The 17,058-nt window shown below is 40.9% G+C and overlaps 1 protein-coding gene across 3 annotated transcripts in view; it reads right to left on the reverse strand.

Moving 5' to 3' along the window:
* Positions 1-17,058, reverse strand: part of CTNNA2 (catenin alpha 2) — a 1,200,774-nt gene that overhangs the window by 757,067 nt on the left and 426,649 nt on the right. For all 3 annotated transcript variants that reach the window (XM_049695784.1, XM_049695785.1, XM_049695786.1), the window contains one exon: positions 12,284-12,487. In XM_049695784.1, the coding sequence (XP_049551741.1) occupies positions 12,284-12,487 (204 nt within the window). The remainder of the gene's footprint in view (positions 1-12,283; positions 12,488-17,058) is intronic.

Consider the following 17,058-nt stretch of genomic DNA (forward strand, 5'->3'; position numbering starts at 1 on the left):
GGCTCCTTTTTGCCCCTTCAGAAGGAATTCCGGTGGCTGTCCCACAAGGCTGCTCTTGTCTGCTTTTCATCTGGGGTTCTGACAGGGTTCTGGTATGTTCTATAGATGCTTGGAAAAGGAAGATTTGTTTGCAGTCTACTGTTCAACTAACCCTGAGAAATCAAAAAGAATGTTAGGGGAAAGATGAGTCATGCATGGTACAGGGCTTTAAATGGAGAAAAGGAGAATATCAAAAATCCAATATAAAACATGAAGTAATGAAAAGGATCAAAGAATGGCCATAAAGAAACCAGAAGACCTGAATTCCAATTTCAGTTCTATCTACATTACCTTGAAAATGTCCTTAACCATTTGATTTTTTGCAGATATCTTGCTGCTCATTTTCATTTAAATGGCCTGAAATCAGAAAACAAGGGCTTTAAGAAAATGGATGGGGATCCTTTGACAATTCTAAAAAAAAAAAAAAAAAAAAAAGCAAGGAAAGGTTTTATAGGCTTTACAAACGGTAGAAGAAAAACTGAAAGAGTAGGGACAGAGAGCAAACAGAAAAGATAACAAGCATAAAATTAGGCCAATGATGAGAAAAGATGCAATATATAAGATAGGATGAAGTTTGGAGAGTTGTTATTATTTTTAAATGTCTCACAGATACAGAGAAAAAAATACCTTTCCCAAAAGATTTGTGTGTCTGTTTTGCAGGGATCAAAAGTGTGAAATCAGCCACCAGATTGCAGGACACTTAACTGATTCCTCCTAACCCCCAAGTATGCACATTGAATAAAAAAAAAGGCCAATATCGTCTTCTTCTTCTTCTTTGTATTGAGATGAAATTCACAGAACATGCCAATGTTGTTCTTGAGGCACATTAGGGGGAAAAGGGAAAGGAAATGCAAATGTCTGCAAATGTGTGCACTGGTTCCAAGGTGGGGGTGGAGGAAGAGGATTTGGGGGGTGAAGATTAATAATGATAAATAACAGTTTGAAAACATTATTGAGAAAACCAAGGAAGAGGAAAATATGGTACCTCTCCCTGAATGTGATGATACTGATTAAGCTGGGTGATTCCGCCATGCTGGGCTAATCCAAGGCTGGTGACAATGGCTGGAGGAATGAGAATCCCTTGGGAGACTTGCTAAAATACAGAATCTCAAGCTCCATCCCTGGAGATTCTGCTGTTTTAGAACTGGTAGGGCCCTGGAACATGTGTTTTTCAAAATCTCCCTATGTCGTTCTGATATATAGACAGATCGAAGAATCCATAGGACAGGCAGGTAAAATGTGGCTTCCTCGTGGAAACAGTACCCTAGAATAGTCCCCAAAAGGACCCAGAGCAAAAGCCCAATTCAACGTGTGAACTGGCAAAGGCAAAGCTCGGGGTTAATGCTGTAAATCTGTTAGCTGCAACCCAACCTACAGAATTACTAGAAACTGAAGTCAGCAATGAAGCCGTTGTTAACAAAGAAGATTTTGAGTAATCTGTGAAACTGCATATTTTAGTTCTGGCACTTACTGAGAGCAGAGTCCTTCCAAGGATGATAAATTATCTTTTTACAGATGGGGGAGTAATGTATTGGAAGAGGTGTGTTTGAGGGAGGTGCGCTTTGGGGAAAGAAAAAAAAAAGCTACCCTTCAATTAATAGCTCACGGGTGACAGCCTGGCTCAGCTTTGCCTATTTCTAAGAAGATTAGCCATACAGCTTCACAGGTCTCCTCTGACATCCTGAATGTCCAGGCTGAGTAATATACAGCTCAGTAAGATTTCCCAGGAGATATTTCACTTGCTGCTTTCTTACAAAAGTATCCTCATTCACAAAAGGAAAACCCATTTTAAACCCATTCTGTATTAAATTGACTCTTGAACTTATGACATCAAGGGTTCCCTAACTTGCCTGTTCATAGAAATCACTTGGGGTACTTGCTAAATGTAGATGTTATCAACCCACTCTGCAGAAAACTGTGATTCTATAGTCTGGGCTGGGCCTCTGGAAAGAGAGTGTCTAGTTTTCAACAGGTGAATTATGATGCTTTTCTTCTGTTGATTTATCTCTTAGGTACACATACAAGCTCTTTGTGCCTTCTAGGCAGGGATGAGTTACGTAATTTCCAAAGTTCCTAGTCCAGCCTGCAGAATTCTGCAGACCTAAAAATGGCCCAGCTCCTCCCAGACCTTACCATACATCCCCTAGAACTTAAGCCCAGACAGGTCACCCTGGAGGACATACTTAAAATGGAAGAACTAAGAGTGAGCTGTGGGCTTCCCTGGTGGCGCGGTGGTTGAGAGTCTGCCTGCCGACACAGGGTACATGGGTTCGTGCCCCGGTCCGGGAAGATCCCACATGCCGCGGAACGGCTAGGCCCATGAGCCATGGCCGCTGAGCCTGCACGTCCGGAGGAGAGGCCACAACAGTGAGAGGCCCACGTAAAGAGTGAGCTGCTTGGTGGAGCTCTTGGAACTGAAAAGCAAGCGGCACGCTTCATATCACTTTTTTCTCTACTGATAGTCACAGGATCATTTTAGGCTTTTCTACAAAGAATTGATGGGGGCCTTAACTATAGCTTTAACTGTAGGGAGATGTCTGGGCACCTCAAAGTGAGTCATGAAGAAGCCAAGAATAGTTAACTTTAGTTAATTTACTTATAGGTTTATCTAGGTAGATGAAGCCGAAAAAACACTTGAATCATTATGTTCCAAAACATGGGATTCAAAAGACTCAAAATCTATGCGTTATATGTTGCTAATGCCTCTGCTGCTTTTCCTTCTCTGTCCCACCCCCCTTCTCCTTCTTCTTATTCTTTTTCTTCTGATGATGATAATTATGATTGTGATTATGATTATCAAAAGAAGATGATGAGAGAGAAGTCATTTATTTATTCCGAAAATATGTATTTACTATTCCAGGCTAGATCCTGGGGATTGTGAATAAGACAAGATCCCTCTCATGGGAGCTTAAATTCCAGTGGAGCAGACAATAACAGCACAAAGAGCTGCTGTAATTTCAGAGGTTGGCAGATGCTATAACAGAAATTAATATACTGAGATGACTAAGAACAACATAATCAAACTAAAATTTGAAAGAAAGGCCATCCATATAAAGTTGAAGGAAGAACATTCCAGAGAGATGGTAAGTACAAAGTTGCCAAAGCAGCAAAGATCCCGGTGGGTCTGAAGCACAGGGACGTGTCACCACCAGTGAGACAGTTCTTACAGTGTAACAATTTCCTAAATGAATCAGGAGAAATTTTCAGGATGGTCTCACAGCAGCATTAGGCCCAAGCAAGGAGGCCCTTGGGAGCTTATCTTTGGAAGCCTTCCCACGTCCTTTGGAAACACAAAGGAAAGGTATATCCAGGTTCATGGGCTTGGTGGTGGTGTTCAGCCTGCTGTTCTCCCTGACAGTTTTGCGAGGTCTTCCTTGAAATACCCAAAAGTCTCTCCCAAGAAGATCAGTTGATGGATTGTGCTGTCCAGGCTGTCTTAACTGGAACGGCCAAATATGATGACCCAGCAGTCAACTCTGTCAGCCATCTCTACTCACTGATGGAGTCAGAGACAGCCCCTTCCTGTCTCATAATGTTACTTGCTGTTCCTCATTGTATTGATTGACCTTGTAAGATTCAGAACCAACTTTCAAGGACTCAGTGAAGGGGTATGTTTGATAAGGAAAGAAGCTAGCTAGAGTTCTAAGTATGGGACTTAATTTTGCTGTTAAAGTGGATTTTTGTTTTCATCTCCCGTTTCATTTTAGATTTTCTATTCTTTCTGTCACCAAAAAGAGTTCCGTACAGAAATCCACTGTAGATAAGGTAATTAATATCTACCCAAGGTGTTGCTGCAAGAGATAACCAGCTCTGGCTCCAGAAGTTACCAGAAGCACCACTCCGGACGCTCTCAATGACCGTGTCTCTTTCTTCATTATCCCAGGCTGGTGGCAACAAGGAACCTGCTGTCCAGGCCCTTCAAATAAGCCTGTGTTCCTCCACCACACAACCTCCAATCCTGCCTTCCAAGGCTGCTCAGTCCATTCTTTTGTTTCACGATCACATTTGCAATGCTCTCTTTAATTTCTTTAAAGATAATTTATAAACTGTGTCTAATAATTGCAGATCTTCAGCCCTTGTAGTTCTGGTCTACAACTGGTTGTTTGTGCCAACTGTCAATCATAGTGGCCTGTTTCATTTTGCTTTTAGTGATTCTAGAATGCTAATTTCTGTTCCTTGTAACTTTATCTGTGGAAATTCTTTGAGCCCTGTGTTTAAAGTGTGTTCCTCTAGAGAGGATTGGTCTTTGCTTCTGCCAGGTACCTAGCAACCCACCACCTAGAATGACTTAAAATGAAATTTTGAGTAAACTTTAGGCCACCCTCAAATATAGATTCTGATCCCAAAACTGAGTGATTTCGAGATCGTGGTTAGAAATTCTTGGTGGCAGAGGAGAGATTCTTTTCTCCTGCTTTTTAGAAGCCAAGACAGCATGTATTTCCATTGCTTCTCTCTGCGTGGAAGTTTTATTTTCTTAGCTCATGCCCTCGTAGTGACACCATCTGAGAATCCAGGCTTTACACTGAGGACCCTAATCTGCCTGTCCATCCAGCTGGGTCTCAGACTTTGCCTCCTGTTATTTACATATTGTACCATTTAAAAACAAAGTCTAGGCCAGGAGGAATCTGCAGACCTATCTCTAGTCTATTGTTTTCTTGTCATTTCTTACCTCTGAGTAACTCCCTTACATTCTTGTGAGTTCATCCATGCACTGAAAAGAATTTTAAGAAATTCTACCAGGCACAAAGGTGGTAGCAAGAAGAAAAGGGAGGGAGGGAAGAAGAAAGAGAGGGAAGGGGGGAAGAGAGAGAGAGAGAGAGAGAGAGAGAGAGAGACTGATTGCTCAGAACTGCTTTTCCTCCATAAAGAAGTCACCAGTGAGCTCCTGGAGTTATGATTTCCATTGCTCAGACTTAATTCATTATAGAACTAGACTGGGAGCCCCATTTTGATGGTAAGACTACCTGTCTGTAAGGCTACCTGTCTGCTAAACTATCCACAGTGGGGAACAAAGGAGGGTTTCACGTAGGAAGTACTTTTCCTGGCCAAGGAGATAATGTGTGAGACCGCACTGCGAATTGACCTTGATGATCCAAGTAAAACAAGTCTGGTTAGACTCATCTGTCCTGGGATCCTGTGAGTCATTTAACTGTATGTCATGAGCTGATGATTAGTAATAGCAAACATGTGTATGGCATGCTGTACTTTTCAAAGGGCCTAAATCCCCACTGGAATAAATTCCCACACCTGGGGTCCTTTGAGACCAAAGAGACCTGCCATGTCCCCACAAGGAATGGATGTTACCTACACCTGTGCTCCATAGCTACTGTGGGACTGTGCCCAGATCACTCTAGTGTCAACCAACCACCTGCCAGTCTGGATCTCCTCCTGAAGCCTCTCAGAACATTCTCATGCCCTGTAGGATGCTTGGTCTGGCACAAGATCTCTTACACTCTCACTTGCATTATTTCCTTCCAAGGAACATGTCCCACCAGCATGGCTGGACGTTCTCCCACCACCTGTGCCTGAGTGACTTCCGCCTGCATGCCCCCCACGACACTCCCTTGGCTTTTTGAGATCCCATTACAGCAAAGGAATACAATATTAATATAAGAAGATGGAAGGAAAGGAAAAGATTAAAAATTTGGAAGATCCTGTACTAGTCTCAGGGTACCTCTATGAGTCACACTGAAAACTGCCTGGAAACAGAGGCAAATAGGATTGCAAATGCCTTAATTCAAGGATGGAGGCCTCATGCACTACCCAGATGACTTCCCACCCCAACCATATTCCACTGGAAGAGTAGATTCAAAGGATAGTTTTAGACCTCAGAGAACAGGCTGGTAAACTAATTGTGCTCTTTCAATACCTGAGCCAGAACCTGCAACTCAAAAGGAATTTTAAAACTGTCTCTTCATGGATGCAAACGTTTTACATGAAAAGCATAATTGCACAGATGAATTTCAACTTCAAAATTAATAGAGATGTGGGCACTGAACATATTTGAAAGCAGAGAGTAGAAAGGGGGAAAAGAAAAGTTTCAAATAAGGAAAAGGCAAGGAAAACCTCACCAGAGGTACCAAATTTGGGATATTAGAACTCTTGCCCTTGAATGAAGCAACCAATCCCATTAAGATACCCCTTAAAATGGAGGGCTGTTATGGGGTGGGGGGAGGGTATAGGCAACATTAGGTCATAAACAGCCCACAAGCATTTTTAAACATTACTTTCTACTCTATTTTAAGCCAAACCTTTTAGTAGAGAAACTCGGAATTGGCCAAAGTGGCTTTTGTGAGTTTCATCCCCTCTTTTACATGATTACAGAAGGGAGAGAAATGAGAAGGCCTAGATAATACTGAAAACAAATGTTATGTTTAATCAACAATTACCCTTATTCTTATGTGACAACAACTACTCCATCTTTCTCCTGCCTTCCCATTTGGAGAAATCCAACATTATAACAATTTCTATGACAAAGTTATCTTTCTGATGACACTCCCTTCAGAAGCTTTCAATGCCTTCTCTGGGATCTGGGTCAAATCTAACCATTGAACTTGTCCTCTAGATGTTCTGAGCCCCTCTTGGCAGTACTACACATAGCCAACTTACAGAAATTCTGATAAATGAAAATCAAATTTATGCAGGAAATTGATAAAGTACAGAAAAATATACTTAAGACAATTTTAAATAGAACCTCAGAGGCATTTAAATTTTCTTTACCTACAAAACGTTCCTTGCACAAAATTTTCAGGGAGCCCCTTAAGCACAGAAACTGGGAAGCCGTGTTCTCCCCACCTTCTCACTCTGTTCCTCAGTCTTGCTTGGGATCTCAAACACTCTTCTCTACTGCCAGCCCCAGAAGTCTTGCCTACTTATCTTTTCCAATACGCTATATAAAAATACTCTCAAAATGTATTGCTTCTAAATGAATTATTGCATATTTATATAATAAAATGTTATTCAGCTAGTCAACATAAGGTTTGAGAATGTTTATTAATATGGTAACATATTCACACTATATTAAGTAAAGAAAATAGATTACAAGTCATCATTTACAATGAGTCCATTTTTTACAACTCCAGGCATAACATATGTGTGTCTCTGTGTGTGTATAAATATATCACTCATAGAAGTTTACAAACATTGGAAAGACATGTACAAAATTATCAAAGATGATTATCTTTAGGGAGTGAGATTGTGAATAAACTTTTTCTTCTATCTTTGTTTTTCATCCTTTACAATGAACATATATTTCTTTTGCACCATTAAAAAACAAACAACAACAAAAAAAAAACAGTGTGAAGCCACTCTTTTCAGAGCTCCCCAGGCCCTGGATATCACTCTATATGTTCCTCATGTACTGTTGTATGCTGGAGCCTTGGTGGGGTATGGGCCCCAAACCAGGCTGGAAATGACCCTTTGAGATCTCATTTCAGACCTTAACCCCTCACAAATAGGTTCCATCAGGAACACCCTTTACAGTAAATTCCACCCTAAAGCAAAGGGTGTGACAATGACCCTTCAGGCACTTGTAATATGTACATATGTTCCCACATCAATTTGTCCCCATGTGCTTTTAATGCATGCATTACATTAGTGGTTTACACACTGTCCCCAGGGATTCACTTAGATGCTTCAAGAGGCTTGAAAAAAAGTTAGATTCAAATATTTTATAAAAATATATAATTTTAATTATTCATAAAAGTAAAATTAAAAAATAACCTGCCACACTTTAACACAGATGAGACCAGAAAATCATTCCTTTATGCCACCTTAGTCTCTGCCATCATTGTGCATACAATCTCTAACTGTGCAACTGTTTAAGAAAACTGTAGCTGTGCATTACTCTTTAAAGAACAATCTAGAGCAACACAGAGTGTTTTTGTCTATGAAACTGAACCAGGCAGTTCAGCACCAAAACGCACAAGGTCCAGGCCTATCTGCTCATCACATTTCCTCACCAAAGCCTAACAGTGAATTGTGTAGAAGGTAGTAATGGTTTAACACATCTCCATATTGTTCAGCATTTCGTTTTAGTACTTAGAATAAGCATTATATCTTTTTAGTCTTTTATATTTATAAGAATGTGAACCATACTTGGGTATTTTTGAAACAAAATTTTTCTACTGAACTCCCTTTTCAAATGTAATCTGTCTAGCAGAGTATCCAGGCATTGCAAAGTGAGCTGTTTACCAAGTGTTACTACATCTGAGTAAATCAGAATTTTCTGTGCAACCAAAACGAAATGAAGATATCAAAGCTGAAGATACCATATTAGGGCGGCTGATACAGCTGCAGCTGCCATTCACACTGCCCAATGTCCATTCCACGTTCATAAATAGTTAGAATTTGAGCACTTTACACTACTGCTACCTCTTGGCACAAGCCACCATCCTTTCATGAATTATTCCAGGGGCTCCTCTCCTCCTCTGTCCTCCTGTTTTGTTTTGTTTTTTACCTTTTGAACTCCTATGACCTGTCCTCAATACCTAAATTATGGCATTTTCTGCCCAACATTCTCCAATGGCCTCCCATTTCATTAAAGTAAAAGTGTAATTCTGAATAATGGTGCACAAGGCCCTACATAGTCTGACACCTTGTCTGCTTGAAGACCCCATCACCTGCTACCTTCCACTCACTTGGAACAGTCTGTGAGCCTCCCCAAGAAGGTTCCTCAAGAGCTCAGGCACCTTCTCACACAAGGTCAATGAGCACTAGACCTTGCCTCTCATTCTACCTCAAGTGCTCTCTGCTCCCTCATCTCTGAAAGATCTTTAACCAAGTGTCATCTTCTCAGTGAACCTTTTCCAGGTCATCCTTACAACTACACTCCATGCTGCCATCTCACAGGTTTTATATTTCCCTGTTTCACTTATCACCATCTGAGATAACTCTTACTCAGATTATTGATTGATTGATTGTCTGTCTCCCCAACCTAGAGTGTAAACTCCATGAGAGCAGAGAAGTTTGTCTATTTTTTTCCCTTCTATATCCCCAGAATCCTAGAACAGTGTCAGGCACAAAGTAGGCAGGCATGCAATACATATCCACTAAATAAATACAATATTCTAACTTCAAATCCATCACAAAATGTTGATCAATAAAATACCATGTTTACTTGTTTCCTGTCATGAGGCCACTTTTAAGATTTTTTTTGATGAAAAAGTAGTTTTACTGCCAATGAAAGAAAGCTGTATAAAATTATAAGTTCCAGATACACGTTTATGTCTTCATTATAATTTGGATCTATTTATAGTACTCAGCATAATACTGCAAAAACCACTCTGATGGCACTAATCCAAAGGTCACACATCCTTTTGAAAAAGAGTCTCTCTCTACCCATTAGTCTTCACATATGTACAATAATGATGTTTGATTTAAAGGAGGATTATTTTTAAGAACCTTCTCCAGATGACATCATTAACTTGATAAAAAATAATTAAGGCTTTCCCAAAACCATTCCAACCATCTTTTCTAACACTGCCACATTCTGGGATCATAAATTTTGTCACGTGCATCTGTTCACTCAGTCCTTTTTCCTCAAACCACAGTCTCTTTTACATGCATGATTTTGTTAAATCTTCAAATCACACACACATTCATTAATTTGAATATACCCTTGTGGAAATATCCAACAAACAGCTGACACCCTATTGAGCTCAGTGTATCCATGTGGCTAAAACATGGCTCATACCCCATGCAGACAACTTTCTCCTAATCATTTAGTTTATAGCTCTTTTCCCCAATGTCCATCTTCCTCCATTTCATACCACTTGGCATGGATGCGTATGATTTTAGAACAGCTTCACCTACGAGTGAGCATGAAAAGTTGAATCTTCATCAGGAACTGATCAGGTGACTTTTAGAATCCAGAAATGTCAGTTTTGTCTATGGCCATACCATTCTGAAGGCACCCAATCTCAACAGAAGTGTCAGTTACGCCAATTTCAAAATCTTTTCTTCTCAATCTAATTATTTCTTTATCCTAATGATATTGTCTAGCATATTAATATGAAAATCTGCAGAGTGATAACTTGATAAAACCTTCATGTCCAGAGCTTAGAAAATTGAAAATGAAATATCTTATAACAGCCTAGTCACAACTGACTAATGTTTTGGTTGCTGTTAACTACAACAGACATTTTAGTAAGGCACAGATGCTATATCAAAATAAATATAAACTGATATTGTGGCAGTAGTAATGCGTGCACTAGACAGGGTTTATGGAGCCGGTCTAGCTGCATCCTTGAAATCACCAAAGAAGTGTGAAGTCCAAGTAAATTTTATACACTTTATAAAAAAGTCAGTAGGAGGTGTTTTATTTCAGCCTTTGATTCTGGTGGTTCAAAATGAACAGAATTTTCACACTTTAAAATTTAAGCACTATGCCCACCTACGTATTATCTGTAACTGTGTCAAAGTAGAAGCCTAATTTTCAATAAAAATACAAAACATTCCTGCATCACAAGGTTGTGAACAGAAAAACAAGCACCTGGAGTCAATAAAACACAAAAATCCATCAGCCCTGATGATCTGTTTGAGTTTATACTGAAAGAAAAACTTCTACTTGACCGGATTCTAGACAACGAACTGAAAATTACATGTCACATCTCGATCAATTCTTCTTTAATCACATTCTGTGATTAAAAGAACACAGGAACATCCTTCTTTTTCTGATTTATTTATATTGAGATCTTAACCATCACTCTGATCTCCGCAGTTTCTACTTCCTTCTTTGGCAGTAATTCTTCATTGCTAGAAATACCAGCATGCCTTCATATAAAATCAAATTCCACATATAAATCATTAGCCTGTTGCCATTCTGTTAAAAACAAACAAACAGAATCCCAGATTTTATAAGCCCTCTTTTTTTGTTAAATCCATTACTCAAAACTATTGACACAGGATGGAAGGCACTGGCGATCGACATTTCTAGCTGTACCCTGCGTAGCACCCATAGACCAAAATCACAGAAAGTGTTGGCCATCCAGATCCTATAGAGAAGTCCTCATAAGCAGAAGAATACCATGTGAGACAACCACACCTTATTCTTTGCGTGCTGAAAATGGGCAAATCTTGCAAAAGCAAAGAATCTGAAGGTGTATGGGAAGGAAACAGATTTGGGCTTTGAGGAGGGCATTCTACATCTTTCTGTTTTCTAGATCAAAGTTCTCTGGAGGGTGTGGCAGGAGGAGCTCTGTGCCCGGCACTGCTGACTCCTGGCTTGACCTGAGAACCTACATGTCAGTTAGGGATGGGAGTGGTAAGAAGAACCAGGCTGGAGGGAAGGACATGGGTTGACTGCTTTGTCTCAGCTTTGCCTCAGGGTGTTCCAGCAGGACCCAGGGTGGGCTTCAAAGGCTGGGAGCCGATTTTCAGAGTCCCCGTTCCCTACCTGACACCTACACAGGGCATTCCTTCAACATGTAATGTCAAGACCTCACTACATTTTTCCACTTTATGCTGAATTCTCTCAAACCCAGGAGTCCAGGACAGGAGGAACTCAGATCATTCATGGGTGCAAGCCCTGGGCATCAACAACATCACCTCTGCTGAATGAATAGAGCAAATCAATACAAACATAATTCAGTGCCTTTCAAAACAAAGAATATGGCTTCATCTCCTTCATCTAGTTTTCAGGTACACAAGAAGTATCACATTCTACACCTGTAGGAGAGAACAGCTGGTGTCTGTGCTGCCATATCACTAGATGTTACTAACAGCCATTTGAAAACTTGGAGACATTCCCTAATTTCTAAATGCACAGTGAATCAATAAAGTTTTCCCAAGTTTTACTGCAGTTAGAAGTTTCCACCTTAACCAACTCTGTCCAAACTTTTGAAAATCTATTATAATTCCTAATGCCTCTTCGGGATGAAGATTAGCCATCTACAGCCATCCTTAGCTTTGAAATTGCTCTGTGTAGAGGACTTCAGTGTGACCTCAGTTATTTCCATCCACCGTCTACTTTTGCCGACTGAAATCTTACCTAAATAAAGGGCAGCCACTAACACGACCCAGAAATCACTCAAGTAAAAAGCCAAAGTTTTCCTATGAAACCTCTTCCACCAATCTCTTCCCTGCTACCAATGCATTCCGACACGCGATCAAGACAGGACGCTCCCAAAGCGGCTCTTGGGTTTCACCTGTCCTCTTTCCAAACTGTGCCTGCTTTCCTCAGAGCCACCAGATCACGCACCGGAATCCCCCGAGGGCGGCGCGGGCCTGAGAGCCCGGGACTTACGTTGTTCATGTACTCGCTGAGCAGGTCCTGGAGCGCCTGGCGCACGGCGTTGCACTCGGCCACGATCCGCTCCCGCCGGTCGTCGCGGGTGCACGAGGAGTCGGCCATGAGAGCCGCGCCGCTGATGATGCTTTCCAGGCGCTCCTCTAGGGACGGCCGGAACCGGGCCTCGCTGAACGTCATGGGGTCCAGGATGATCTTGTTCTGAAAGGAGGACAGTGCAAAAACAATCAGCAGAGAAGAGGCGGCTGCCTTGGCACCCTGTTTTCTAAACCAGAAATTTCTGAGGCCAGGGCAAGACTCTGCGTGGAGAAGAAACGGGCTACTTGGATAAATTCTAAAGTGGCCTTGACAAAGTCTCAACTTTCTGTAAGATACTTTGTCCTGAATCTAATCTTCAGGGAGAAAACACCATGCTTTGTTTCAAAACTGTGTTCTTGGCAAAGGCTATCTCAATGGAAGGGTTTTCGAACGAGATCGTGGCACTGGCTTGACATTTTTTAAAATTTGTAGCCTTTGAGGAAAGCACATTTCAGTGTAGCGCTTTGTGGGGCTATGGAAAGATTTTACAGCCCCAGACTAGACCATAATACGTAACCAACAATAGGACTGGTACACACATAGCATGCATCCCCTTCAAGAGAAGCAGAGAGTCCCATGGCAGGATGCCTTCTGAAACTTGAGTAAGTAGCATCCAAAAGGCATATACAGTACAGGTTACTTCCCACTAGGAGCTAATATATTTTGTATAAAAACTAGCATTCTAGAAAAGGACTCATAATGTGTGTGCATGTATGTGTGTGTGATCTGTCACAATTAACTGACAGTATCCTGATAAAGGTGCTAACACGTTCCAAAAGAGCTTAGATAAGGAGAAAACAGAGACGTTTCCTAAAGGGAAGGTGTCACAGAGCGTTTATGCTTAGTTTTGCCCCTGCTAAGCCTGAGGATCCTGGAAACATGTAGGTAGTGATGTCCAGAGGTGTACAGAAATATGCATCCAGAATTCAACAGATATATCAGCCTGTATGAGGATCTGGGAATCATCAGGGCTACGTGGACACAAGGTAGTGAATGGTATACTAGCAAAGTGAACAGGACAAGAACAGGCCTAAGAAGGCCCAGTTAATCCCAATTTCCAAAGGTTCACAGAAAGGTAAGAATCAAAAGGAAGATCGAAAACATAGAGCAGAACCTGGAGAATAGTATTTCCAGCAAGTCAAGGGAGTGGAGAGACTGATGAAGTGTATGGTAACTAACTGCAGGAAATAGAGAGGCAACACCAACTTTGCCCAATTGCTGGTTTTCATTAGGGACCCCTTCTCTGCTCCAAACAAGGAAGATCATTCCAACAACGTTAATCACAGTGGAATGACCTGCTGCACTAATGGTTCGCTCATCTTCACCGGAGGTGCACACTCAGAGGTCCAAGAACCAGCATGGTAGTGATGGAGTAAATGGTCTTCTGACCCTTGGATCCTTTGATGGTATTGCCATTCCATTGCTCTTTCCTTTGATGTTCATCATATATATATGTGTGTATGTGTGTGTGTGTGTGTGTGCGTGTGTGTGTGTGTACACACACACACACACATATATATTTAGAAAGCATAATTTACCATATCTACAAATATAATAAGAAACCAAATGATAGTAGGTAGTCATGCCATTGCCCACCTGCCATCTGCTGAGTACCTACTATGTGCCTACTAGAGTGCTTAGTGCTAAAAAGAGGGTGAAGAGCATAAAAGACACTTGTGTGATTTTTTTTTCCCAATAGGATATAAAATAGCTGCTTAATCATTACAAAATAGGTCGGAACATGCTCTCTGGGAATAGCTTGCCGTAACTCTCCAACATATCCTAAGGTATTTGCTGAAAGCTGTGCTCAAAGTATCAGTGGCTTTATTCCTGTCTTACCCCTAGGTGCTTTGTGACCGCCTGGAGGGGTGGGATAGGGAGGGTGGGAGGGAGGGAGACGAAAGAGGGAAGAGATATGGGAACATATGTATATGTATAACTGATTCACTTTGTTATTAAAAAAAAAAAAAAGGATCAGTGGCTCTGATTCTCTGCTTGTTGTTAAAATGCAAATCTCCACAGCAGGGAGATCCCTTCAGCACAAAATGATGATGCCCTAAGGAATGCGTGAAGCAGGTGGTGACTTCGAAAGAAAAAAGCACCCACTAAACACAGACCACGTCTGAGGTCCACTGGAATGGTGGATTTCCTAGGAAATTACTCATTGGTCGAAGCTCTCTCTTCAGTTTAGAAGGCAAATGCGTGAGGTCCTTCCTATGAGCTATTCTGTGGCAGGTTTTGGCATAAAGACTACCTTCACATTTGCACTTTCTTAGATCTTACGAAAAGGATAATTTTTACTTAACTCAGAATAACATTACTCAAATTCTGTCCCTTGTGCCTAAGTAACCTTCCAAACAGTATCAAAAAATCACATGGAGTCCTCAGTACAGTGGATGGCTTTGCAGGGTATATCTTACAAGTGAGATTCCCAAAGGAAAGCTGAGAGGGGGCCACAGGTGCCCTGCCCCACCTGCCATCTGTACTAGAGTTCTGTCTGCAAGGACTCTTCCCAGTGGGATCCATTTGAATTCTCTCTCTCTTTCTTGCTCTCTTTCTATCTACTGCTTTTCAGATGATGCATCTATTATATATATATATATATATATATATAATATATATATATATATATATACACACATATTTTTTACCATGTAACATGCATTAAATACTGATACTCTAATTAAAGAAATACCTGATCAAAGTATAATTAGACTACTTTCCTTTATAAGGATTGCTGATTTTCAAAGCACTCTTTTATAGGAACCCATATTAACAAAAAACAATAAAAAGTGTTTGTTCTGCTTTGGGGTTTCAGGAGACTCTTCAAGGTTATATATCGGCTCTCAGATGGATTTTTATTATACTTTTGGACTAAAAAATATAAAGAAATGCCAATTTGATGGAAATATACTGAGGTAAATTTGAACTCAATAAGGGCAATTGTAAAACAGTTTCCCTGTAGAACAAGGAAAATGTACTATTGTCATTATAACATTATTTCCTAAATTATTTTCCACGGAACACTGAGCTTAGAGATGTAATGTTCTGATGAAAAAATAAGTTACCTTAGCCAGATATGTTTTGGAAATGCCACATGGCCCAGGGTACATTAGCACATGAAATGCTTTGGGGAGTTCTGCATTAAACAAGTCCGTCTCCTGCAGCATTCCTCAAACATATTTGAGCATAGAGGGGTCCCCTTTAAAATGCATGCATTATCTATGAGAACCTAAGGAACACGCTTTGGGAAATCATGGCAAGAGAGAATTTACAGTGTCAGCCGAATGAGCTCCCCACCTGCCACGGCCCGGGGCTGTCATGAAAGTAAACGCACTGCAACATTGAGCTTCAAAAACTCTGCATAAAAGTTACACCGTTCATCACATTTCTAATAGAATTATTCATTATGTATAGATCACAGGGGGAAAGCTTTAGAAAAAAAATCTCCCTGGAAAAGAAACAATAAATTTACAATATTCCAATCTATATCCGTGGTGGAGATGGGGAGTACTGCAATGATGGATGTGAACGGCTAGCAGGAAGAAGCCACTTAGGGGAGAGAAAACGCGTAAAAGGCATTGCGCATGTGCACGTGCATCTGTGTGCATGTGTGTATGTGTGTGTGTGTGTGCATGTGTGGGGGTGCGGATTGCCTGTGTGTGCTTATCTATGAGTGGATGGGTTTGGGTTGTGTGTAATGGGTGGAGGGGGGCAAATTGGCGGGAGGGGACATGGGTTGTTTGTGTGTGTGTATGTGTGTGTGTTTTCAGGGGACTGGAGAGCTCTCAAACAGGCTTTAGAAAAACAGAAAAAGATAAGGAAAAAAAAAAAAAAATGAAGCCAGGGGCTTAAGGACTAGAGGAAAAGACTACCGTTGCTAAAGTGATAGGAAAAAACAAACTCCTGGAGGTGAATCCTAGGCAAAAATACAGAGAGTGAAAGCCAAAGTGGAGTGAAGGAGGAGTATTGCTTCTGCATATTTGAGAGCGACTTAAAAAAAGAAACAACCGGGCAGGCTCTCTTTGCTAGCACACTCCGGGGTCAGCTCAGCCTGTCCGCGACTCTCTGAGGCTGCCCTCTACTGGCCAGAAAGGGAGCAGCAGCGGCAGCAGCATCCAGCTCGCTCCCTGGTCACGGAGGGAACATTTCATGGGTAACATGCAAGCACCAAACAGAGAAAGGGCGAGGCCAAGGTTTCCTATCTCTCCCTTTATGCCAAAGGTGTGCTCCTGCAAGAGGATTTTATGCTGTTTCCAATTGTACGGACTTATTTTAGTCCACTGAGATCTTACATTTTAAATATCTAAGTCTCTCATTTGCATCCTTAAAGCTCATTTAATCTTTTTATCCTTTTGATCTTTTAGTTCATCTCCTATTGTCATTTTAGTTCATTTTAAAATTGTGAGGCTACGTTTCTTACTTTATCTTCTTTTTTTTAAGTAAGGCTTACTTTAATTTCTTTTTATCCTGTCTATTCTCAGTCCCTTTATTTCACTAGCATAATATTCTGTGCTTTGTGATTTTTCCTTAACTTATTTTTTATTAACATCTTTACTTTAAAAATTAATGTTTTCATTCTTATGTTTATGGAGTGGCAACTGGAAAGCATGGCTATAAAGAGAGCAGTCCCAATAATTCTCCCCCAAGCAAAGGAGGCTAGGATCCTCTTCTGCCATCAAGTTGGAGCTATA

Source organism: Orcinus orca, chromosome 13, assembly GCF_937001465.1.
Source record: "Orcinus orca chromosome 13, mOrcOrc1.1, whole genome shotgun sequence".
NCBI lineage: Eukaryota > Metazoa > Chordata > Mammalia > Artiodactyla > Delphinidae > Orcinus > Orcinus orca.